This window comes from Panthera pardus, unplaced genomic scaffold (genome assembly GCF_024362965.1).
Source record: "Panthera pardus isolate Hobbes unplaced genomic scaffold, ASM2436296v1 HiC_scaffold_19, whole genome shotgun sequence".
In the NCBI taxonomy this organism is placed as follows: domain Eukaryota; kingdom Metazoa; phylum Chordata; class Mammalia; order Carnivora; family Felidae; genus Panthera; species Panthera pardus.
The window spans coordinates 6,865,551-6,891,516 of NW_026526754.1; the positions used below are offsets into that span (position 1 = coordinate 6,865,551).

At 35.8% G+C, this 25,966-nt stretch overlaps 1 protein-coding gene across 1 annotated transcript in view; it reads right to left on the reverse strand.

Annotated features, from left to right (window-relative positions):
• The window catches only part of TERB1 (telomere repeat binding bouquet formation protein 1), a 46,300-nt gene that overhangs the window by 18,071 nt on the left and 2,263 nt on the right, over positions 1-25,966 (reverse strand). Inside the window, exons 3-12 of the mRNA XM_053906525.1 lie at positions 23,457-23,519; positions 14,591-14,701; positions 14,278-14,406; positions 12,257-12,388; positions 11,136-11,196; positions 10,929-11,044; positions 10,707-10,829; positions 3,142-3,294; positions 1,111-1,242; positions 394-519 (exon numbers count right to left, since the gene is read on the reverse strand). Coding sequence (XP_053762500.1) covers positions 394-519; positions 1,111-1,242; positions 3,142-3,294; positions 10,707-10,829; positions 10,929-11,044; positions 11,136-11,196; positions 12,257-12,388; positions 14,278-14,406; positions 14,591-14,701; positions 23,457-23,487 — 1,114 coding nt within the window. The 5' untranslated portion in view covers positions 23,488-23,519. The remainder of the gene's footprint in view (positions 1-393; positions 520-1,110; positions 1,243-3,141; positions 3,295-10,706; positions 10,830-10,928; positions 11,045-11,135; positions 11,197-12,256; positions 12,389-14,277; positions 14,407-14,590; positions 14,702-23,456; positions 23,520-25,966) is intronic.

Below are 25,966 nucleotides of genomic sequence, written 5' to 3' on the forward strand. Positions count from 1 at the left end.
AGTTAAACTAAGCTCTATGAGTGCAGACTGTTGTTTCTTAATAATTGTATCCCTAAAACCTAGCAGAGTGCCTGGCAAATAAAAGGCACTCAGTTTTTAAAATAAACAAATGAAATGTACTTTATAATTTAACCATAAGTCACCTGTAGACCTCAAGTTTAAGTCCTACAACAAAATTTGTCCACAATGCATAAAATAAGTAAATTCTCTATATTGTTTCTCTCTTCCAGATAGATTTTTAATATGGTGAAACACTCTAGTCATGTCCAAATCATATACTCTGCTTTTCAAATGTAAGAAGAGCCTGGGGACCTTAGGGGGTTTGGCTCATTCAGCAGATACAAATTCCCTTTCAGAAACTTTGGTATTTTTTTAAAGTAACAATATACTTACTAATTTTTTTGCAATTGTGAAGCACAAAAGTGGCAGCTTTGTTTAGTTCCTCACTCTGTGATTCAGTTAAGGCTTGTATCATGAGTGGAAGCCCATTGTTTTTAAAAAGGTCATACTGATTTTCCTCTGGAAAATATATCAAAAATGAGGGTAGAAGATAGTAAATCCTAAGCAAGAGACAGCAAAGCAAGGAGAATGGAAAAGTGGAGCAGGGAGCAAAGAGGAGAGAAGAGATTGCAAGGAGAGAGAGCGAGGAATGTAGAAAGGGTTGGAAAAGAGGAAAATGGACAGAGAGAGAGCAGGAGAAGATTGGAAAGAGGGAGGAAAATGGAAGAGGAGAAAAAAGAGAGTGATAAGTAGAGAAAGAAAGATAGGACTTTCAAAGGTTTTCAGTAAGCGAGAACAGGATTGGATCTGTGCAGCAGTGTACGAGTGGATTGAAAAATGGAGATACGAGAGAGGGAACACAAGGAGAAATCTATTCCAATAACATTGGTTGATGTTGAGGGGCTGAGGGCCTAAATTGGAACTGGGCAGAAAGGGATAAGGAAGAGTATGGATGAAGAAGGATGAAGAGCAAAATGAGTAGTCTGGGGCCTGAATGACTTGGAGAAAGGCAGTACTTTTAAGCCTTTCACATGAAAATGAGGGAAAAAAACAAAAGTGGATTTCCACTCCACTGTTCTAATAAGCACACTGAATAAATTTAATACTTACCACAATCCTCTGTGCAATGACCAAGAGTAAGTATGATGCTAAATTTTTCTCCTGAATCCAGACTTTCATGAAGCAGTAATGTCAAAAGTTTTGAAACAATCTGATACTTGGATAGTATTACTCCAAAAGTAGCTATTAGTATAAAATAGAGGGAAAAAAGTATAAACTTCAAACTCGTAACTATATATATATATATACACTATATGTCAGATCTTATCCTGGGAGAATGATCTCATAACTATATAATATCTAACATTCATATCTCATATAATATCTAATATGTATGTGTATGTGTATATAAATAAATACATTGTAATAATATGGTGATTTACATAGTCCTCATTAATCCCACTTCCCAAGATAGGGACAGTTTACTAAAGCCTATTTTATGAAGAATGGTTTCTTCTCAATTATCCTACATAATGCTGTGAGTATGAAGTAATAATACTACCTCCCTAAAAGCTGAATATGCTTACTCTCACCTTATACACCTGTTCTTATCTAGATGCACTATAGACCTTCCTATGTAACTAACTCCTGCCTGTAACTGAAATACATTATTAACTGCCATGGTTCTAATGTTAACGACACAGTGAAGCATCCCTGAAGCTGTCACAGTGAGATATAACAAAATTCAAGAAGCTGCCATTTTGTTATATTTCTCCTAACAGCATTTTTAACAGAGTTCACCCAGTGTCTAACAATATTGATATCAATAGTAAGGTTGTAAATTCTTCAAGGTACTAGATCTTAATCATTTTTGTGTCTCTAGAGCTCACTAAGAGCCCAGCACATAGCAGGCCCTTAAAAACTGATCTTTGGGAATGCAAGCTGGTGCAGCCACTCTGGAAAACAGTATGGAGTTTCCTCAAAAAAACTAAAAATAGAACTACCCTATGACCCAGCAATTGCACTACTAGGCATTTATCCAAGGGATACAGGTGTGCTGTTTCAAAGGGACACATGCACCCCCATGTTTACAGCAGCACTACCAACAATAGCCAAAGTATGGGAAGAGCCCAAATGTCCATCGATGGATGAATGGATAAAGAAGATGTGGTATATATGTACAATGGAGTATTACTTGGTAATCAAAAAGAATGAAATGTTGCCATTTGCAACTACGTGGATGGAACTGGAGGGCATTATGCTAAGTGAAATTAGTCAGTCAGAGAAAGACAAAAATCATATGATTTAACTCACATGAGGACTTTAAGAGACAAAACAGATGAACATAAGGGAAGGGAAACAAAAATAATATAAAAACAGGGAGGGGGACAAAACAGAAGAGACTCATAAATATGGAGAACAAACTGAGGGTTACTGGAGGGGTTGTGGGAGGGGAATGGGCTAAATGGGTAAGGGGCATTAAGGAATCTACTCCTGAAATCATTGTGGCACTGTATGCTAACTAATTTGGATGTATATTTAAAAAAATAAAAAATAAAACAAGTCAAAATAAAAAAATAATAACTGATTTTTTAAAAATCACCTACTTATTTTTCAGTTTTTTGTGAATGTTAAAAGCATTGGTTATTACAGAGATTTACAGACTATCATTCCTCAGTGTCTGTACATGTGAGAAGCAGCCATGGGTTCAAGTCTGAGTCTGCCACACACTAGATATGGTTGGGTAAGTCAGACCTCATACTTACTAGAAAGAGGCATAACTTAATTCTTTATATAATTTTTTAAAATCTATAAATTGGGTTTTCCATTCCTTATGTTTCCCAAATGTCCATTTCTAACTTAAAGTTTTTAACTTAATATTGCTCTTTTGTGTTGAAACAAAGGTTTAGAAATAACAGAATCTTATCTTGATTCTATCATTAGACAAAGTCAGAAGTCCTAGTTTTGAACCCTTAGGGAAGTCATAACCTTCATGGGAAAACAAGGACTTGGAGATTCCTTCCACATGTGAGAAACTGGAAGTCCAAACCATGTTTGTGTTCCATCTACCATTTCAACACCTACCATGTTGAATTCAAACAAAACGCAATTATATAAAAATTACTAAGCATGTTTACTCACGATTATCAGCAATACACGCATCCACTGTCTTTGTCACCACCACTGCAAGCTTAGCACTGGAAACAGTCTTGTGTGAATCAGATTCCAGTTGCACAAGAACTTGAGACAATACATCCAGTCCACCCACAGATATAAAGTATTTCTGAACAAATGCTTAAGGAATAAAGTAGCAAGACTATTAATATCGCAAACAAGTGTATGGTTCCATTCAATTATTTTGCACTAAATATGACATTAACTTGACTTTTTCAAGTACTAAAAATCCCAAAATTAAAGAATGAAAAAATCTAATCTTTACCTTTAATCATAAAATAGGTCATTTACTTAAGTAAGAAATGCACTTTCACATGGAACAACTACACACACAGTACAGTGCTTCTCATGTGTTAGATATCTTTCTTATTTAGCAAGAACTGGTATGTCTTGCAAGAATGGCATTAGTAAACTCAAGTCCTTCAATAGAGCTATGAAGAATAGATTAATTCATTTAGTGTGATATTGCAATTAGCAAGCTGCCTATTTTCTGAATTCCAACTTAACTCATTCCTTAGATTGCTTGAATCTACAAAGGGCAAAGTAATTTAACTATTCCAAAAGAACACATATTTTATCCATCTTATTTAAGCATAATTGTTTTAGTTCTTAGAACATAAAATTATAACATATTATTGAGAGTCATAACAACTATTCCAACCAAAGACTCAGTGAAAAATACATTTTTTAAAAGTCGAAGTGTCTTGTTCCCCCACATTGAAAATGATTCTGATGGGAAAGTATCCCAAGGGTCTGTGTATTCAATAGTCTCTACAGCCCCTATCCCAGCAGTGGGCTTATAACAAATGGATACATGGATTAATGATTATAATTCTGCCACGAACCTTCTTCCCAGTATACCCTAGTACTACAAATTGAGCCAAGATGATTTAAACAAAAAAATTACTTTTTGTATTGTTCAACAAAACACAAAGATCTTAATCTAAAAAAACATCATGTTCAGAATTTTCTACATTTGGGAAAGGAACTGTTAGGAAATGTTATCAAAGGATAAGCAAACATTTTCGATATTATGGAGACTCCAAAACAGGTTTCTTTACTGCAAAATATTTTCATTAAAAAAAAATTCTTGAAAAAAGAAGTATTTTTATTTTTATATTTACTTGTTTTATGGGGGGAGAAGGAGAGAGAATGCATGCATGAACAGGGAAGAGGCGGGGGGGAGAGAGGGGAAAGAATCCCAAAGAGGATCTACACCTGCAGCACAGACCTGACATGGGGCTTGAACCCACAAACCGTGAAATCATGACCTGAGCTGAAACCAAGAGTCAGACCCTTAACCAAATGAGTCACCCAAGTACCCCTAGGAAGTATTTTTAAATGCTTAAATGAAAATGGCACTGTATTACCATGATTTCTAGTTATGGCCCATGTAATAAAAATTTATAAACACAAGAACATCCTAGTCTACACTTGTATGCTGAATATTTCAAATTTCATCTTATATTTCACACCAGTTTGCTGACAGTAATGAGGTTCTAAAATTATTATTCATCCAAGTTGACTCTTAGATAAAAAGGAAATGTCAAAGCATCATGGAGAGAATCCAATTTTTGGAATTATAGAGCTAAGTTCCTTTGCATGTGAAACATGACTATTTGCTTTAAATGTGTGAATACAGAAATATACCAACAACATGTGAGAAAGTTCTAGTTGCTCCACAACCTCATCAACATTTAATATACTAGCCTTTTCCCTTTCAGCCATTGCAGTGAGTGTGTAGTGGTATCCTTTGGGTTTTAGTTTGGATTTCTCTAATAACCAATAATTCTGAACATCTTTTCAAACATTTTTTCAATGCTTATGTATAATTTAATATTCATATCTCCTTTGCTGACATATCTGACCAAATCTGGCCTCTTTTTTTTTAATCATTAGGTTGTTTTTTTGTCCTACTGATTTGTAAGAATTCTCTATATATCTTAGGTGTAAGTTCTTTACCAGGTGTACATTTCACAGATATTTTCTCCCAGTCTATGGCTTTCCTTTTCAGCTTTTAATTTCAGTGAAGTCCAATTTATCATTTTCTCTTTAGTGGCTCATACTTTCTGTGTTCTAAGAAAGCTTTGTCTTCTCCCAAGTTATGAAGATTTGCTCCTATGTTTTCGTCGAGAAGTTTTGAAGTTTTAGTTCTTACATCTAGGTCTATGGATCATTTCAGGTTCATTTTTGTATACAGTGTAAAATTAGGGTTGAGATTCATATTTTGTGTATGGATATCTACTCTTTCCAGCACCATTTGTTGAAAAGATTATCTTTTCCCACATGGAATTATTATGGCACCTTTGTAGAAAATCAACGACTATCTATGTATGGGTCTATATATGGGCTATTTTGCTGCATTGACCTAATATGTCTACACTTACATCAATGCCACACTTTCTTGATTACTGTATAATAAGTACTGAAATCAAGTTATATAAATCCCATAATTTTGACCTGTTTCAAAAAGTTTTGACTATCCTGGCCCTTTTGCATTTCCATGTAAATTTTAGAATCAGCTTGTCCGCCAATTTCTACAGCAATGCCTGCTGGTATTTTGATGGGGAATGTCTTGAATCAAGAAATGAAATTCAGAAATGACATTCTAATAATACTGAGCATTACAATCCATGAGTGTAGGGTATCTCCCATTAACCTAGGTTTTCTTTATCTCAGCAAAGTTTCATATTTTTAAGCATATAGACATTGCACATATTTCATTAAATTTATCCCTAGTTTTGTGGGGTTTTTTTGTCTTTTTTTTTTTTTTTTTTTTTAAGTAGGCTTCACACCCAGCATGGAGTCCAACTTCAGGCTCTAACTCACAATGCTGAGATCAAGCCCTGAGCTAAGATCAAGACTCAGACGCTCAACTGACTGAGCCACCTTGCTACTATTTAGAAATACAGTTGATTTCTGTATGTGACCTTGGATCCTACAACCATGCTAAAATCATTTATTCATTCCTACAACTTTATTTTCGATTCTTCAGACAATCGTGTCAGCTATTAATAAACACTGTATTTTCTTCTTCCTTTTCGATCTCTATGCGTTTTTACTTTCCTGCCTTATTTCACTGGCTGAAATACCCAGTAAAATCTTAAAGTAATGAGAGTGGCTATCATTTTGGCAGAGTGGGGAAGGAGGAGGGGATTAAGTTTTTTACCATTAAATATGCTAGCTGTAGTGTTTTGTAGAGGCCCTTTATCACATTGAGAAGTTCTGTCTATTCCTAGTTTACCAAAAGTTTTTGTCACAAATACATACTGAACTATGTAAAAGCTTTTCTTATATCCTTTTAGATCATCATATAGTTTTTCTTTTCTGTCATCGTCTGTGAAAATGGTGAATTTTCCAATGTTGAACCAATCTTGCATTCCTAGGATAAATGCCACTTGGTCATAATATATTACCTTTTCTATATATTACTGGATTTAATATTTTTTATGTTAAAAGAATGTTTATTCATTTATTGAGAAAGACAGAGTGGTGGAGGGGCAGAGAGAGAGGGAGAGAGAGAAATCCCAAGCAGGTTCTGCACTGCCAGTAAAGAGCATGATGCAGGACTTGACCTCACAAACCGTGAGATCACGATCTGAGCCAAAATCAAGAGGATGCTTAACCAACTGAGCTAACCAGGCACCCCAATGTTTTTTTAATTTTAATTTATTTAAAAAATTATTCATTTATTAAATTTACATCCAAGTTAGTTAGCAGATAGTGCAACAGTGATTTCAGGAGTAGATTCCTTAATGCCCCTTACCCATTTGGCCCATCTCCCCCTCCCACAACCCCTCCGGTAACCCTGTTTGTTCTCCATATTTAAGAGTCACTTAGGCTTCATCCCCCCTCCCTGTTTTTATATTATTTTTGCTTCCCTTACCCTATGTTCATCAGTTTTGTACCTTAAATTCCTCATATGAGTGAAGTCATATGATATTTGTCTTTCTCTGACTAATTTCGCTTAGCATAATACCCTCTAGTTCCATCCATGTGGTGCAAATGGCAAGATTTCATTCATTTTGATTGCTGAGTAATACTCCATTGTATATATATACCACATCTTCTTTATCCATGTGTCCATCGATGGACATTTGAGCTCTTTCCATACTTTGGCTATTGTTGATAATGCTGCTATCAACATTGGGGTGCATATGCTCCTTCGAAAGAGCATACCTGTGTCCCTTGGATAAATACCTAGTAGTGCAATTGCTGTGTCATAGGGTAGTTCTATTCTTAATTTTTTGAGAGACCTCCATACCATTTTCCAGAGTGGCTGCACCAGTTTGCATTCCCAACAGCTGTGCAAAAGAGATCCTCTCTCTCTGCATCCTTCCCAATATCTGTGGTTGCCTGAGTTGTTAATGTTAGCCATTCTGACAGGTGTGAGGTGGTATCTCATTGTGGTTTTGATTTGTATCTCCCTGATGATGAATGATGTTGAGCATTTTTTCATGTGTCAGTTGGCCATCTGGATGTCTTCTTTGGAGAAGTGTCTATTCATGTCTTTTGTCCATTTCTTCACTGGATTATTTGTTTTTTGGGTGTTGAGTTTGGTAAGTTCTTTATAGATTTTGGACACTAACCCTTTATCTGATATGTCGTTTGCAAATATCTTCTCCCATTTCTGTTGGTTGCCTTTTAGTTTTGCTGATTGTTCCCTTCACTGTGCAGAAGCTTGTTATTTTGATGAGGTCCCAATAGTTCATTTTTGCTTTTGTTCCCCTTACCTCTGGAGACATGTTGAGTAAGAAGTTGCTGCGGCCAAGATCAAAGAGGTTTTTGCCTGCTTTCTCCTCAAGGATTTTAATGGCTTCCTGTCTTTCATTTAGATCTTCCATCCATTTTGAGTTTATTTTTGTGTGTGGTATAACAAAGTGGTCCAGGTTCATTTTTCTGCATGTTGCTCTCCAGTTTTCTCAGCACCACTTGCTGAAGAGACTGTTTTTATTCCATTGGATATTCTTTCCTGCTTTGTCAAAGATCAGTTGGCCATACGTTTGTGGGTCCATTTCTGGGTACTCTATTCTGTTCCATTGATCTGAGTGTCTGTTTTTATGCCAGTACCATACTGACTTGATGATTACAGCTTTGTAATATAGCTTGAAGTCCGTAAAAAAAAATTTTTTTAAATTAAGCTCTGTGCCCATCATGGGGTTTGAACTCATGACCCCAAGATCAAGAGTCACATGCTCTACCAACGGAGCCAGCCAGGCACCACTGATTTGTTAATATTTTCTTTTTTTTTTTCTTTTTTTTTTGGGACAGAGAGAGACAGAGCATGAACGGGGGAGGGGCAGAGAGAGAGAGGGAGACACAGAATCGGAAACAGGCTCCAGGCTCCGAGCCATCAGCCCAGAGCCCGACGCGGGGCTCGAACTCACGGACCGCGAGATCGTGACCTGGCTGAAGTCGGACGCTTAACCGACTGCGTCACCCAGGCGCCCCGATTTGTTAATATTTTCTTAAGGATGTTTGCATCTATGTTCATATATAGTCTTCTTGTAATGTCTTTTTCTTTTTTAAAAAAAACGTTTGTTTATTGGGGTGTCTGGATGGCTCAGTTGGTTAAGCGTATGACTTCAGCTCAGGTCATGATCTCACGATTCATGGGTTTGAGCCCCGTGTCAAGCTCTGTGCTGACAGCTCAGGGCCTGGAGCCTGCTTCAGATTTCGTGCCTCCCTCCTCTCTCTGCCCCTCCCCCACTTGCTTTCTCTTAGTCTCTCAAAAATAAACATGTAAAAAAAATGTTTTTTTTAATATTTATTTATTTTGAGAGAGATAAAGTGCGCAAATGGGAAAGGGCAGAGAGAGGGGGAGAGAGAATCCCAAGCAGTCTCCTCGCTGTCAGCACAGAGCCTGACATGGAGCTTGATCCCATGAACTATGAGATCATGACCTGAGCCAAAAACAAAAGTCGGACGCTTAACTGAATGAGCCACCCAGGCACCCCTCTTGTAATGTCTTTTTCAAGCTCTAGTGTGGGAATAATTCTGGTCTTTTAAAATGTGTTGGGAGGCATATCTTGTACTTCCATTTCCTGGCAATTAATGTAGATTTTTTTTTTCTCTAAATGTTTGGTATAATTCGCCAGTGAAGCCATCAGGGCCTGGAAATTCCTGTTTTAGGTTTTAAACTACATATTCAACTTCTTTAATACATATAATAATATTCAAATCATCTATTCTTTTTCATTTTAGAGAGAGAGTGCATGCACATGAGCAGGGAAGAGGGGCAGAGACAGAATCTTAAGCAGGCTCCCAGGCTCAGCAGAGAGCCCAACACGGGGCTCAAACTCCAGACCCTGAGATCATGACCTGAGCCAAAATTAAGAGACAGACACTCAACTGACTGAGCCGCCCAGGTGCCCCTGGAAGGTATCTATTTCTTCTGAGTTGGTGTTTTTCAAAGAATTTGTCTAGTTCCTGTTGGTTGTCAAATTTAGTAGCATAAAGTTGTTTCTATTATTCCTTAATTATCCTAGTATCTGTTAAGATCTAGAGTGATGTCACTTCTTATTCATGATATTAGTAATTTGGGCCTTCTTTTTTTATTTTGTGGTTAGTCGGGCTAAAGGATCCGTTTATTGATCTTTTTAAAGAATCAGCTTTTGGCTTCACTGATTTTCCCCTGCTGTGTTATTTTTCTATTTCATTGGTTTCTGATATTCTCTTTATTATTTCCTTCTTTGAGTTAAACTTGGTTTATTTTCTAGTTTCTTAGGTGGAAACAAATATAAATTGATTTGAGACCTTTCTTCTTTCCTTATGCAAACTATAGTGCGAAAAATTTCCTTCCAAACACTGCTTTTGCAGCAACCCAGTTTTTTTTTTTAAGTTTATTTATTTATTTTTGAGACAGAGAGAGAGAAGATGCACAAGCATGAGTGGGGGAGAAGCAGAGACAGAGGGAGAGAATCCCAAGGAGGATCCATACTAGTGGGGATCAAATTCATGAACCATAAGATCATCACCTAAGCTGAAATCAAGAGTTGGCACTTAACCGACTCAGCCACCCAGGTGCCCCACAGCAACCCAGTTTTTTCATGTTGTGTTTTCATTATCATTCAGTTAAAAACATTTCTAATTTCTTTATCATTTATTTTTTCTACTCATGGTTTTGTGGTTATTCTTGTTTTTGGTCTTTGTTTTAGCATGGACTTGTTTAATTTTCAGATATTTGGGACTTTTCTAGATGTTTTATTTTTATTCATTTATAATTTAATTCTATTTAGTCAGAGAACACCCTCTGTCGGGTTTTAGTTTTGCTGTCTAGTTGTTCTGTTTTATGAGGCTATCTGGGGAGATTCAAAACTATGCTGCTACCTCTAGTTTCCCAATCATCTTCCTAACAATGTCTCCTTTCAAGATTTTCCCATCTGCAGTAGTCTAAATGCATTCAAAATGACCCAACTTACTATAATAAAATTATTCCATTAATTCAATTAATTCAATAATTAACTCAATAGTTTCTGTTATGCTTTGAAATATGTTTCTTCAAGTGTAATTAGACATTAATGAATACTTACTGTTATTTGCAAGAGTAAGCCCAATAAATGAGCAAACAGGGCGAATTACCTCAGGTGTGATGCAATTTATTAGCCAGTCATTAGCATATGGAAAAAGTGAACAGCAAAGCATCTGATTTTCATCTGAAAGAAGACAAAGTCACTTGTGTTTTAATATATTTGGAAAACATCAGTTCATTTGTTTTTATTTTATTTTAATATTTAAATATTTGAGATAATTACCATTTTGAGGATTGTTGACACAGACACATAAAGTACTACACACTGAAGACCATAACTGATAACTCTGGAAAACATTTTTATCTGACAAATTCAACTCATATTTTGAAAGAACTGTCCTATTTGGTTAAAAAAAAAAAGAAGCAAATTAATACAAATGAGCTAAAGTCTTAAGTAGTGAATAATAACAAGAAATTTATATTTGCTTACCTGAACAACTGTGTCAGAACTGTAATACAACCTGTTTCTCTCACAAGTGTCTGTCCAGTCCCTTAAAAAAACAGCCATATTAGCACACAAATATGACTTTTGCTTATAAATAATTTTGTAGAGGGGCGCCTGGGTGGCTTAGTCGGTTAAGCGTCCGACTTTGGCTCAGGTCATGATCTCATGGTCCATGAGTTCGAGCCTCGCGTCGGGCTCTGTGCTGACAGCTCAGAGCCTGGAGCCTGTTTCAGATTCTGTGTCTCCCTCTCTCTCTGACCCTCCCCTGTTCATGCTCTGTCTCTGTCTCAAAAATAAATAAACGTTAAAAAAAAATTTTTTTTTAAAAATTTTTGTAGAAATGAAAAACATTTAAGTAATATTTCTAATAAATAACTTTTAATCACTTTAAAGTAGTACTAAGTATAACAGAGAATTACAGTAGATAAAAATCTGTAATCACAATTATTATGGAAAATACATTACCTATGCTTATAGAATGACAGCATTCAAATTTCCTCCAAAAATGAAACAAAATTTTAGCCACAACCTACATGAAATTTTAGGCCATTGTTGGCTGATATAGTAAACACTGTAACTAAATGGCTAATTCAGTGGAAAATCAATCAAACTAATCATCAAATGTCTCTCTTTTGCTTTTAAAGCTGTTCTTTTTTTAATGTTATTTAAGTAACACAAATCACTTTACTATTTATTAAAATTAATAAATATCAAACAATATATGCTATTCTCTTTTCTTTAAAGCTAGTAGTTCTCAGGGGCACCTGGGTGGTTCAGGCAGTTGAGTGTCTGACTTTGGCTCAGGTCATGATTTCTCAGTCAGTGAGTTCGGGCCCCGTGTCAGGCTCTGTGCTGACAGCTCAGAGCCCAGAGCCTGCTTTGGATTTTGTCTTCCTCTCTCTCTGCCCTTCCCCTGCTCATACTCTGTTCTTTCTGTCTCTTAAAAATAAATAAACGTTAAAAAAATTAAAAATAAATAAATAAATAAATAAAACTAGTAGTTCTCAGAAGTTAGTGAGATTTTTTAAAAGATACTGATATAAAAGGAACAACTATTTCAATTTATTATTTTTAAATGTTTCTGCAACATACAAGAATGTACTTACTATTATTTGAAACCAGCACCAATATGACATAGACAGACATTCTTTTCAAATTTGTGTTTGAATCATTATTAGATAAGAACCAAGTTAAGTCTTCAAACAATTCTGAAGTGCACAAAGTCTGCTGACAAAAAACTGAAAAATGAAAAAAATATAATTTCAATTTCTATGCATTAGCACAAGTTTTAAAGTATGCTAAACAAAATATAAAGTTGCCGACTGGGTGGCTCAGTCAGTTGAGCGTCTGACTTCAGCTCAGGTCGTGATCTCACAGCTCATGGGTTCGAGCCCTGTGTCGGGCTCTGTGCTGAGAGCTCAGAGCCTGGAGCCTGTTTCAGATTCTGTGTCTCCCTCTCTCTCCTCCCCTAACCCACTCACATTCTGTCTCTGTCTCTCACAAAAATAAATAAATCATTTAAAAAATTTTTTTTAAAAAGCAATATCTTAATCAGAAGTATACTTGATTGAGGTGCTACAACATGTGCACAATCCCTTAGAATTTCTAATAAAAACCTAACTAAAAAAAAATTAAAACATAAAAATTTAAGATGAGTAAGTAACAAAACATAGCAAGAGAAAACTTTTAGAAAATTCATAAACCTGCTTTAGAAAATAGAGACAAGATACTTGTGCTATTAAGGACTTTCTAAAAATAAAAATATCTTTCCAAAAAGCAAACATGATACCTGACAGTAGGTGTGTGTATATGTGTATGTGTGTGTGTGTGTGTTATAATAATGCAATACAAAATTTTCAAAAAATAACTTGAGGGGTGCCTGGGTGGCTCAGTCAGTTAAGCATCCGACTTTGGCTCAGGTCATGAACTCATGGTTCGTGGGTTTGAGTCCCGCGTTGGGCTCTGTGCTGACAGTGTGGTGCCTGGAGCCTGCCTCAGATTCTGAGTCTCCCTCTCTCTCTTCCCTCCCCCGCTCATGCTCTCTCTCTCTCAAAAATAAATAAACATTAAAAAAATTTTGTTTGAATAATAATTTGAGGGGGCACCTGGCTGGCTCAGTCTGAAGAGCATGTGATCCTTGATCTTGGGGTTGTGAGTTTGAGGGTGTATAAATTATTAAAAAAATAAACTTTAAAAAAATAAAATCTTTAAAAAGGTAATAATTTGAACACAGAGGTATAATTAGTATTTGATCCAGTATTTAGAACCAGCTATTGGACATTCTCTCAAAGGCAAAGACAATGTCTTATTTATCCCAATGACTAGCACATAGCTTGGTTCTTACCAAATGATGAAGAAATATTTAATGGATGAAAATTTAAGGATAGAAAGTTGTTTGACAAACTAAAACTTTAGATTCAACTTCATCTTGGCTATACTACAGAAAAATGTTTTGACCAACATGAATTTCTATACCCAGAGTATATTTTTCTATACACAACATGTTGTAGGTTATCTTCGTCTTTTGACTCAAGTACTTAGATATATAATGAACTTAATAGAAAAATCAAAGATACATATATGCATATTCAAATTCATGAAGTACAAATAGTATCTTAAATCAATGTGAAAAAGATCTTTTTTTAATGTTTATTTATTTTTTGAGAGAGAGAGACAGAGCATGAGTGGGGGAGGGGCAGAAAGAGAGAAAGAGAGAGAAAAACAATCTGAAGCAGTCTCCAGGATCTGAGCTGTCAGCGCAGAGCCCGACATGGGGCTTGAACTCATGAACTGCGAGATCATGACCTGAGCTAAAGTCAGACACTTAACCGACTGAGCCACCCAGATACCCCGAAGTTTCTTTATTTAAAGAGAGACAGAGAGAAAGAATGCATGTGGGGGAGGGGATAGAGAGAGGGAGAGAGAGAGAATCCCAAGGAGACTCCACACTGTCAGTGCAGAGCCCAATGCAGGGCTCAAACTCAGGAACTAGGAGATCATGACCTGAGCCAAAGTTGGATGCTTAACCAACTGAACCACCCAGGCACCCCTAAAATTACTTTTTAGTAGTCTGTTAAAATATAACACGATGCTTGAAGGATAATGAAAAAAAGTTTTCATATTTTACCATTTTGTTCCGCAACAGCTCCTAATGTATATAAGGCTGCTTCTTTTACCATGCTATGTTCACTTGACTTTGCAAGATTTCTTATAAACATCAAACCACCAATTTCTCGAAAGTAAACACCTGCATTACCTACAAGATGTACAGACAAAAGAGAACATAAATGATATTATGATTCTTTTAAGGAGAAAATAAATCACATGAATATAGTAACATAACAAGTAGAGTGAGTTGAAGAAAAAGAGCTATGCATATTTCATATTTCAAAATACTAAAGAACTACAATCACAGATAAAAATTCACTATCACATCTTACTGTTTTGTTGACAAATTGAATGAATAGTGACCAAAACTTCCTTTTGTGAAAAAGGGTTGTCCATTTGATACTTCAGACACTCCAACAGTAAGTTCAGATCAGTCTTCATTTCTAAAGAACAAAAATTTCACTTTTTTAAACCAAGTGTTATCTTTCAAACACTAACCATTTAAATTTCACTTTTTAAATTTCACTTTTTAAATACATATATTTATCATGTCTGTTTTCAAGATGAGTACATATTCCTTTTATAATCTAGCCAACAGTAAAGATAAAAAAAAAAAAAAAAAGAAAGATGTTCCTTAAATAAAAGAACTTGAAATGAACTTCTTGTAATTATTTGATTTTCCCCTCACATGAAATATAAGAATAGAAAATCCATGGGGTGCTTGGGTGGCTCAGTCAGCTAAGCATCCAACTGCAGCTCAGGTTGTGATCTTGCAGTTTGTGAGTTCAAGCCCCGCGTCAGGCTCTGTGCTGACAGCTCAGAGCCCAGAGCCTGCTCTAGATTCTGTGTCTCCCTCTCTCTCTCTCTCAAAAACAAATAAAACATTAAAAAAAAATTTTTTAAGAACAGAAAATCCAAATGCAGTATTATTCTCTTTAAATAAAGCTACACTGGTTTAAATATCTGCCATTTAGAAATAAAGTGAATGAAAATGAAAATACAACATATTAGAATTTGTGGGATGCTACCAACAGTATTTGAGAGGAAATTTACAACACTAAATGTTTATATTATAAAAGAAGAAAGGTCTCAAATTAATGACCTCAGCTTCAACCTTAAGAAACTATAAAAACAGTAAATTAAACCCAAAGTAAGTAGAAGGAAGGTAATAAAGATCAAAGCTAAAATCAATGATACTGAAAGCATTAAAACAATACAACTGGTTTTTGAGAAGATCAATAAAACTGATAAACCTCTAGACAAACTGATCAGGAGAAAGGAGCAAAGACACAAACTACAAATATCAGAATGAGAGATAAGGCACCATCATAGATTCTATAAATATTCAAAAGATAATGTTATGTGCAACTTCATATCTATAGATTCAATGGCTGAATGGTGAAGTGGACAAGTGAAATTAACAAATTGCTTTGAAGATACAAATTATCTCACCCAAGAAGAAACAGACAACCTAAATAGTACTACATCTATAAAAGAAATTGAAATCGTAGTTTAAAAACCTTCCTGTGAAGAAACCTCCAAGTTCACATGGCGTCATTTGTAAACTCTCCCAAATGTTTAAGGAAGAAGTAATATCAACTCTACACAAACTTTCCCCAAAAGTTTGGAGAGAAGGAACGCTTCCCAACTTGCTCTATGAGGTTAGCCTTATCCTTATACCGAAACCAAAGCCATTAGAAAGGAAAAAAAAGAAAACTACAGACCAATATCCTTCATGAACATTCATGTAAAAAGTCTAAACAATTTTAGCAAACTGAATCTAACAACATATTAAATAATAATACATCATGAACAAGTGGGTTTATCCTAAGAATGCATAGTTGGTTAAGATTTGAAAAATCAATTGATGTAATGTGATAAACTAACATGGAAAGCCATATGATCACCTCAATAGATGCAGAAAAAGCATCTGATAAAATCCAACATTCATTTCTAGTTAAAAAAAAATTTCAGCAAACTTGGAATAGAAGAAAAACTCCTCAACCTGAAAAAGTATATCCACAAAAACAAAACAAAACAAAAGCTCTATAGTAAACATAATACTTAATAGAGAAAGACTGAATTCTTTCTCTCTGAGATCAAGAATAAGACAGAGATGTTTAATATTATACTGGGGAGTGTATCATTCTATTTAGCATTCCACTTAATATTGTACTAGAGAACCTAGCCAGTGCCATCAAGTGAGAAAGAAATAAAAGGCATTCAAATTGGTAAGAAGGTAGTAAAACTATCTGCCTTCATGTACAACATGACCTTCTATATAGATGACCCGATGGAATCTACAAAAAAGCTACTAGACTAATAATGGAGTATAGTAGGATTTCAGCATATCCATTTAACATACAGAAATCAATTATATTTCTATATCCCTGCGGTAAAGTAATTGGAAATTGGTGTTTAAAAACAATGCCATTTATAATAGTATCAAAAACATGAAATAATTAGAGATATACCTAACAAAAGATATAAACAACATGTATACTAAAACCTCAAAAATATTGCTGAGAATTATTAAACAAGATTGAAATAAAGGGAGTGAAACACCTTTTTCATGGACTGGAGGACTAAATAGTAAGATGTCAATTCCCCCAAATTGATCTATAGATTCAATTTAATCCCAACAGGCTTTTTAAAAATATGAATTGACAAGATGAACCCAAAATTCATATGGAAATGCAAGGGACCTATTAGCCAAACAATTCTGAAAAAGAAGAATAAAGCTTGAAGGCTAAAACTATCTGATTTCAAGACTTCTTATAAAGCTACAGTAATCAAAAGAGTATAGTATTGCATTAGCATACACAAATAGATCAATAAACTAGAATGCAGTCCAAAAATAAACTCATGCATATATGAATAGCTGATTTTTTACAAAGGCACAAATGCAATGCAGAGAAGAAAGGATAGCCTTTCCAACAAATGATGCTATAACAAACAGATATCTGTATTCAAAAACGTAACAAACCAAACTTGAATCAAACCATATACAAAAAGAAACTCAAAAAGGATTCAGATGTAATGTAAAATCTGGAACTATAAAACTTTTAAAAGATAACACAGGAGAAAAACTTTGCTACTTGGGCTTACATGAAAATTTCTTAGACACAGTATTATTAATACAATCTGTAGAAAAATAATGAATAAATTGTATTTCATCAAAATTTAAAACTTCATTCTCTTAGCAGTATTTTCCTTTTAAAAAAAATTAATGTATTTATTTCTGGGGGAGAGAGAGAGAGAGAGAGAGAGAAAGAGAGAGACAGAGCACAAGCAGAGGAGGGGCAGACAGAAAGGAGAACACAAAAACTGAAGCAGGTTCCAGGCTCCGAGCTGTCAGCACAGAGCCTGAAGCAGGGCTCAAACCCGTGAACCACAAGATCATGTCCAGAGCCAAAGTCGGACACCTAACTGGCTGAGGCATCCAGCACCCCAATAGTGTTTTCTGAAGTACAGAAAAGACAAACCACAAATGCAGAAAATCTTTATAAAACACATAGCTGATAAAATACATACATCCATAAAATATAAAGACATCTCAAAACTCAACAATAAGAGAACCAGCCCATAAAATAATGGGCAAAAGATCTGAACACTTCTATAAAAAATGTATACAAGTATCAAATAAGCACATGAAAAGATGATTAACACCATTAATCATTAGGGAAATGTAAATTAAAACCACAAGGAAATCCTATTACATGCCCACTAGACTGACCAAAATGTAAAAAGGCTGACCATAAAATATTTGGCAAGGATGCAAAAGAAGTGGAACTCTCATGTATTGCTGGTGGATACATAAAATGGTACAACCACTTTGAAAGTTCAGCAGTTTCATAAATTGTTAAACATACACCTACCATTTGATCCAGCCATTTCACTCCTAAGAATTTACCCAAAAGGAAAGCAGGTTATGTGTCCATACGAAGACTTGTACACAAATGTTCATGGCAGCATTGTGTGTAATAGCCAAAAACTGAAAACACCTGAAATGTCCATCAACAGATGAATGGATAAACAAATGACCATAAAATGGAATACTACTTAGCAATAAAAAGGAATTAACTATTGATATACACAACAACATGGATGGATCTCAAAATAATTACGCTGAGGGAAAGAAACTACACACAAAGAATATGTATTGTATTACTCCATGTACTGAAAAAAAAATTAAACTACTCTATAGTAACAGAAGGCAGATCAGTGGCCGTTTGGGGAAAGTGGGTCAAGGAAGGGACGAAAAGAAGTATTATAAAGATGCATGAGGCTATATTCCCTATCCTGATTGTTGCTACTGTTTGCATGGATGTGTGTGTGTGTGTGTGTGCGCGCGTGTGTGTGACTTATCAAAATATAAACTTGAAATATTTATTTGCAACTAAAAATGAAAGATAATCATTTTCCCATAAAATTTTTTACCATACCCTTTAAACAATTTCTTCTCTTGGTTTTAAGGATTTTAAGTTGTATGTAGATTTTGACATATGCTTGAATTAACATTTAAAGTTCTCAAAGATAGGGGCACCTGGGTGGCTCAAGTTGGTTAAGCTTCCAACTTTGGCTCAGGTCATGATCTCACGGTTCATGGGTTCAAGCCCCGGGTCGGGCTCTGTGCTGACAGCTCAGAACCTAGAGCCTGCTTCAGATTCTGTGTCTCCCTCTCTCTGCCCCTCCCCCGCTCATGCTCGCTCATGTGCTCTCTAAGTAAAATAAAAACATTAAATAAAATTTTAATAGAAAAATTTTTTTCAAAAAAAAAAATAAAGCTTTCAAAGGTAAAGAATGAAGACAGGACATAAAAGTACAGAGGAACACACTAAAAGAAACTTAGATTTATTGTCAATATTTAGTCTTCCTCTTAAAGGAAATTCAACTGACAATTTGGTTTAATGAAATAATTCATGATCCAATTTGTTAGTGAAAAACCATAATACAAAGGTTATCACTAAGTTGTCTTGAAGCAACAGCAATCATTTATTGATCTTATTCTACATTAATAGAAACTGTAAAAAGGTTAGTTTGCCTGTATGGGTTATCAATAAACCTCTCATCAGCAACAACATGCCAAACAGGATTTTTGATGGAGCATAGTGATTTTCAATTCTGGGCACAACTGAAGAAAACAAGAAACTTCTTTATGTATTCCTCTATTCTCTCCTATACTCCCCTCTCATATTTTGATACTTTCTATTATAATCCCTCCCTTCCCAAAGCACCTAATGACATCTACGACTCAAGTTTTATCTTCCCCAGGCTATGAAACCTAGTTTCTTCAATAATTCCTGAAGAAAATGAACAAAAACTCAAGAATATACAATACAAAAGCACAAGCAATAAAAGAAAACTGGATAAATTGGACTTAAAATTGAAATTTTTTGAGCTTCAAAAGATATCATTAAGAATGTAAAAAGATAATTCACATATAAGGAATGGAAGAATATACCTATAAATAAGGTATCTGATAAGGGGCTTATGTTCATAACATATAAAGAACTCTAAAACCTCAATAATAAAAAGATAATCCAATTAAAAAGCAAAGAATGGACATTTCTCCAAAAAAAGATACACAAATGGTCAATTAAGTATATGAAAAGATGCTCAACAGCATTAGTCATTAAGGAAATACAAACCAGAATCACAATTAGAAACCACTTCACATCCACTAGAATGGCTACAATCGAAAAGACAGATTATGTCAAGTGTTGACCAAGGATCTGAAGAAATTGGGGCCCTTATACATTGCTGCAGGAATATAAAATGGTACAGCCACTTTGGCAAAAAGTCTGGCAATTCCTCAAAAAGCTAAACATAAATTTACCATAGACTCAGCAATTCTACTACCAAATATATACCCAAGAGAAATGAAAACCTATGGCACACAAAAACTTACACATGAACATTCATAGCAGCATTACTTGTAACTGCCAAACAGTGGAAACCCAAATTTCCACCAACTCTTAAATGGATAAACAAAATATGATATATCCATTCAATGAAATATTATTTGGCAATAAAAAGGAATGAAGATACTGGTACAACTTGAATAATTCTTGAAAATATTACACTAAGGGGCGCCTGGGTGGCTCAGTTGGTTAAGCATCCGACTTCGGCTCAGGTCACTATCTCACTGTCTGTGAGTTCGAGCCCCGCGTCGGGCTCTGTGCTGACTGCTCAGAGCCTGGAGCCTGTTTCAGATTCTGTGTCTCCCTCTCTCTCTGACCCTCCCCCGTTCATGCCCTGTCTCTCTCTGTCTCAAAAATAAATAAACGTTAAAAAAAAAATAAAAAAATAAAATATTACACTAAGTGAAGGAAGCCAGTCACAAAAGCCCACATATTCTATGATTCAATTTGTATGTCCAGAATAGGCAAGTCCAGAGACAGAAAACAGATTAGTGATTGCCTACAGTTGGGAGGGGGGTGTGATTGCTAAAGGGCATAGGGTTTCTTTGGGGGTGATAAAAATGCTCTAAAATTGATTGTGGTGATGGTTGCACAACAGTGTGAATATATTTAAAATAACTGAATTGTATACTTTGGTTGTTTTTCTTTTAATGTTTATTCATTTATTTTGAGGGGTGGGAAGAGGGGCAGCAAGACAGGAAGAGAGGCCCAAGCAGACTCTGTGCTAACAGCACAGAGCTTGATATGGGGCTCGATCCTATGAATCGAACCATAAGATCATGACCTGAGCCAAAATCAAGAGTTGGATATTTAACCAACTGAGCCACCCAGGCACCTCTCTTCAGTCAAGCTTTTAAGATGAGTTAGGTATTGGGGCACCTGGGTGGCTCAGTCAGTTGGGCAAAAAACACTTAATTTTAGCTCAGATCATGATCTCAAGGTTCATGAGATCAAGCCCAACATCAGGCTCTATGAGCCAGCTTGGAATTCTCTCTCCCTCTCTCTCTGCCCCTCCCCCTGCACATACTCTCTCTCTCTTTCTCTCAAAATAAGTAAACAAACTTTAAAAAAAAGAAAAAAAAAGAAAAAAAAAGAGTTAGGTATTCATAATGTCTCCAGATCCTTATTTCCCACCTAAACGTCAATATACTGCAATCTGTCTGAAATATATTAAATGTACTGTTTTTTGTTTTTTTTTTTAAGTTTATCTATTTATTTTGAGAGAGAGAGAAAGGGGGAGTACAGAAGGGGCAGAGGGGATGGAGGAGACAGAGAATTTCAAACAGGCTCCACACTGGCAGTGCAGAGCCTGACACGGGACTTGAACCCACGAACCGTGAGATCATGACCTGAGACAAAACCAAGAGTTGGATGCTTAACCAACTGAGCCACTCAGGCACCCCTACTAAATTGACTATTAATAAAACAAATGGCCTCCTAAATACAAAATCTAGTGGACAATTCAGTCATCATCTATGGACACTTGACACTGAATAGCTCAAGCAATCTCTCTCATGGAAGTATTCTCCTAAAGCTGATTTCCAAAATTCCACATTCCTGACTCTCCATTCACCTTCCTGAAAAGTTTTTCTCACACTATAGATTTGAAGGGGTATGTGCACCCCACCAATGTTTACAGCAGCATTATCAACAATAGCTATCAGACTATGGAGAGAGCCCAAATGTCTATCAACTGATAAATGGATAAAAAAGATGTGGCATATATATAATGGAACATTACTCAACCATCAAAAAAAAAAAAGAAATCTTGTCATGTGTAACAACTTGGATGGAGCTAGACAGAATGTATTATGCTAAGTAAAATAAATCAATCAGAGAAAGACAAATATATGATTCCACTCATATGTGGAATTTAAAAAGCAAAACAGATGAACATATGAGGGAGGGAGGAGAAGAAAGGGAAACACACCACAAGAGACTTAACGATAGAGAACTGAGGGTTGATGGAGGGAGTTGCATAGGAGATGGGCTGGATGCGTGATGAGGATTAAGTGGGGCACTTGTGATGAGTAATGGGTATTGTATGTAAGTAATGAATCACTGAATTCTACTTCTGAAACCAATACTGCACTGCATATTAACTAACTAAAATAGGGGTGCCTTGGTGGCTCAGTAGGTTAAGTGTCCAACTTCGGCTCAGGTCATGATCTCATGGTTCATAGGTTCAAGCCCCACGTCAGGCTCTGTGCTAACAGCTCAGGACCTGGAGCCCGCTTTGGATTTTGTGTATTCCTCTCTCTCTGCCCCTCTTCCACTTGTGCTCACTCTCTCTAAATTAAACATTAAAAAAATTTAATTAACTAGGGGTGCCTGGGTGGTTCAGTCGGTTAAGCATTCAACTTCGGCTCAGATTATGATCTCACAGTTTGAGTTCGAGTCCCACGTCGGGCTCTGTGCTGACAGCTGAGAGGCAGGAACCTACTTTGGATTCTGTGTCTCCTCCTCTCTCTGACCCTCCCCTGCTCGTGCTCTGTCTCTCAATAATAAATAAAAGTTAAAAAATATTTTTAAAAAATTTAATTAACTAAAATATAAAAAATTAAAAAAAAAATACATAAATGTTTTGGGATGCCTGGGTGGCTCAGTCAGTTAAGCATCTGACTTCAGCTCAAGTCATGATCTCACAGTTTGTGAGTTCAAGCCCCGTGTTGGGCTCTGTGCTGACAGCTCAGAGCCCTGGAGCCAGCTTCTGATTCTGTGTCTCCCTTTCTCTCTCTACTCCTTCACCTTTCACGCTCTCTCTCTCTTTCTCTCTTTCAAAAATAAACAAACGTTAAAAAAAAAAAGAAATGTTTTTCTCAGTCTTTTTTTGAGGGCCCTCTTCCTCAGCCAAATCCTTATGTGATGGTGTGCATTAAGGAACACCATTCCCCATCCTTTTCTTTTTTAATATTTAATATTTCTGGTTAACCTCCTCCATGTCCATGGATTTAATTTCCATCTTTCAAAGGACAACTCTAAAATCGATATCTCCATGCATACTGTCATGGTGGTTCTCTCAGATTCCCAATATTCTTGTCTATGTCTCTATTAAAATGGCTATCATACGGTATTCTAATTATCAGCATGCCTTTTCCCATCAGAATGTCAGTGTCCTGAAATCAGTGTGACATGCAGGGTAGATGCACAATAAATATGCATGTAAATTGTTGAATGATTCTTTCATTTCCTGGATCCTGTGAGATAATCTGCAATATATCCTACAAATAGATTATAAAATTAATTCCAGATATATAATCCATTAATTTCTCACCTTGTATCTTCTTTGTGTCTTCACTTTCCATGCTTGTCTGTATTCTTTTTCCTTATATTTCATCTATGAGATAAAGATATTTTCTCAATTTAAATCAATGTTTGAGAATTCCAGAATTATAAATGCAAAAGTGTAGGGAAAAAACAATTTTCCTGAAGACAGAAGAGCAGGAACTGAATCTACAACTTATTAAATATGTGATACTGGGTGTGCTTAAGTTCCCTAAGGCTCAGTTTCCTCTTCTGTAAAATAGGAAATCCCTACTTCATAAAGTTGTTACAAGAATTAAATTTGAAAAATACATAAATGCATATGGCATTCTTAAGTATTACAGGCCTTCAACATAGTTTATTAAGTAAATATACACTTTGGTTGACTGAATCTAAATGACCCTCTTGTGGTTCTGCTTCCTTATTTTCTTTTCTTTCCTGTAAATTTTCATCCCATCATTTCTGATTGGTCACTCCATGAATTGGAAATTTAAAACACACACACACACACACACACACACACACACACACACACACACACTTTAGAACTGCATTTCTCTACACAAGCTAAGCTTAATACTAAAATTTTGTTTTTCAACAATCCATGGTTTTTTCTTTTTTTTTAATTTTTTTTTCAATATATGAAATTTACTGTCAAATTGGTTTCCATACAACACCCAGTGCTCATCCCAAAAGGTGCCCTCCCCAATACCCATCACCTGCCCTCTCTCCCCGCCCCCCCCATCAACCCTCAGTTTGTTCTCAGAATCCACGGTTTTTTCGACATAGTATTCCACTATTAAGCTAAAATCCTTGTTGATATACCACTTGTTAGAATTTTTAAAATAACTGGGAACCCTGATATGGCATTTCACATGCTAAACTGATTTTTTAGAAAAACTATCAGAGTCCAATTAACTTCTTAAAGCAATGAATCAGGACTCACAGAACTCTAGAATTCTTTTTTATTCCAACACTACATGGTTAAAAGGAGACAGCTACTGGGGCACCTGGGTGGCTCAGTTGGTTGAGCACCCAACTTTGGCTCAGGTCATGATCTCGCAGTCAGTGAATATGAACCCCAAATCCGGCTCTGTGCTGACAGCTCAGAGCCTGGAGCCTGCTTCAGATTCTGTGTCTCCTTCTCTCTCTCTCTCTGCCCCTCTCCAACTCATGCTCTCTTTCTGTCTCTCACAAATAAACATTAAAAAAAAAAAAAAACTAAAAATAAGAGATAGCTACTTATCCCTTCTATTTTTTTCTCACTCTCAAAATGAAAATAAAATTCCCAAATAAAAAAATTAATAGTAAATGTGATAATCTTTTATAAAATAATATATAAATGTATACCAGGTTTGCCATATTTTTAAACCTAAATATTCCATTAAAAGAAGGATGCTTGGGTACATTATAGTATATTTACAGGATACTGTTACAAGAATACTGATGTTTACTTGAAATGTTTAATAACAAGGAAAAATGCTTGTGTTACAATTAATCAACAATGGCAGGACTCAAGCTTTTATCTACAGCATGATCCCAATTATGCAGAGGAAATCATAAAATAAAACTACATGGAAAACAACATGTTAACACTTGTTTTAAGCTGGTGGTTCTATGGTGTCTTATCCCACTTTTTCTATTTTTCACAATTTTTATAATAATAAAAGCTTCGAACATTCAAGTCCTATAACAGGCCAGGCTATGTTCTGTAAACCTTACAAATATTATCCTTCTAGTTTTTACAACAACCCTAAGAGGGAGTTATAAAGATGAAGACTGACAAGGAGAGGGTAAACAATTTGCCCAACTCCAAACAGCTAGTGAGTGCCAGAGCTGGAATGAGCACCAAGAAAATCTGAGGCCATGCCCTACACTCTTATCCTCTACTACACCTTCTTCCATATGTAAACATGCATTACCTTTGAGAAAATGGGTTAGGATTTGGAATAGGAAGAGTAAATTAAAAAAAAAAAAAAACTGGGGCGCCTGGGTGGCGCAGTCGGTTAAGCGTCCGACTTCAGCCAGGTCACGATCTCGCGGTCCGTGGGTTCGAGCCCTGCGTCAGGCTCTGGGCTGATGGCTTGGAGCCTGGAGCCTGTTTCCGATTCTGTGTCTCCCTCTCTCTCTGCCCCTCCCCCGTTCATGCTCTGTCTCTCTCTGTCCCAAAAATAAATAAAAAACGTTGAAAAAAAAAATTAAAAAAAAAAAAAAAAAAACTTAAAAAAAATGGACTATGGACTACATGTATCACATGTGGAGGTTTTTTTGCTTTGTGAAGGAGTATAAGGACTATTTCTTTAGTTTTAATTAGTCAACCTATTCTGCCTTTAAATATAATTTTATTTTTACAAAGCTTTAAAAACTAAATGTATTGAAATTGAAACTGACAGAACACATTACCTTCTATTCCCCTTTGTCTTTCTTATATTGTTTTCTAATAAATGACACAATAAAATGGAACTTTCCAGGGGCTCCTGGGTGGCTCAGTTGGTTAAGCATCCCACTTCAGTCATGATC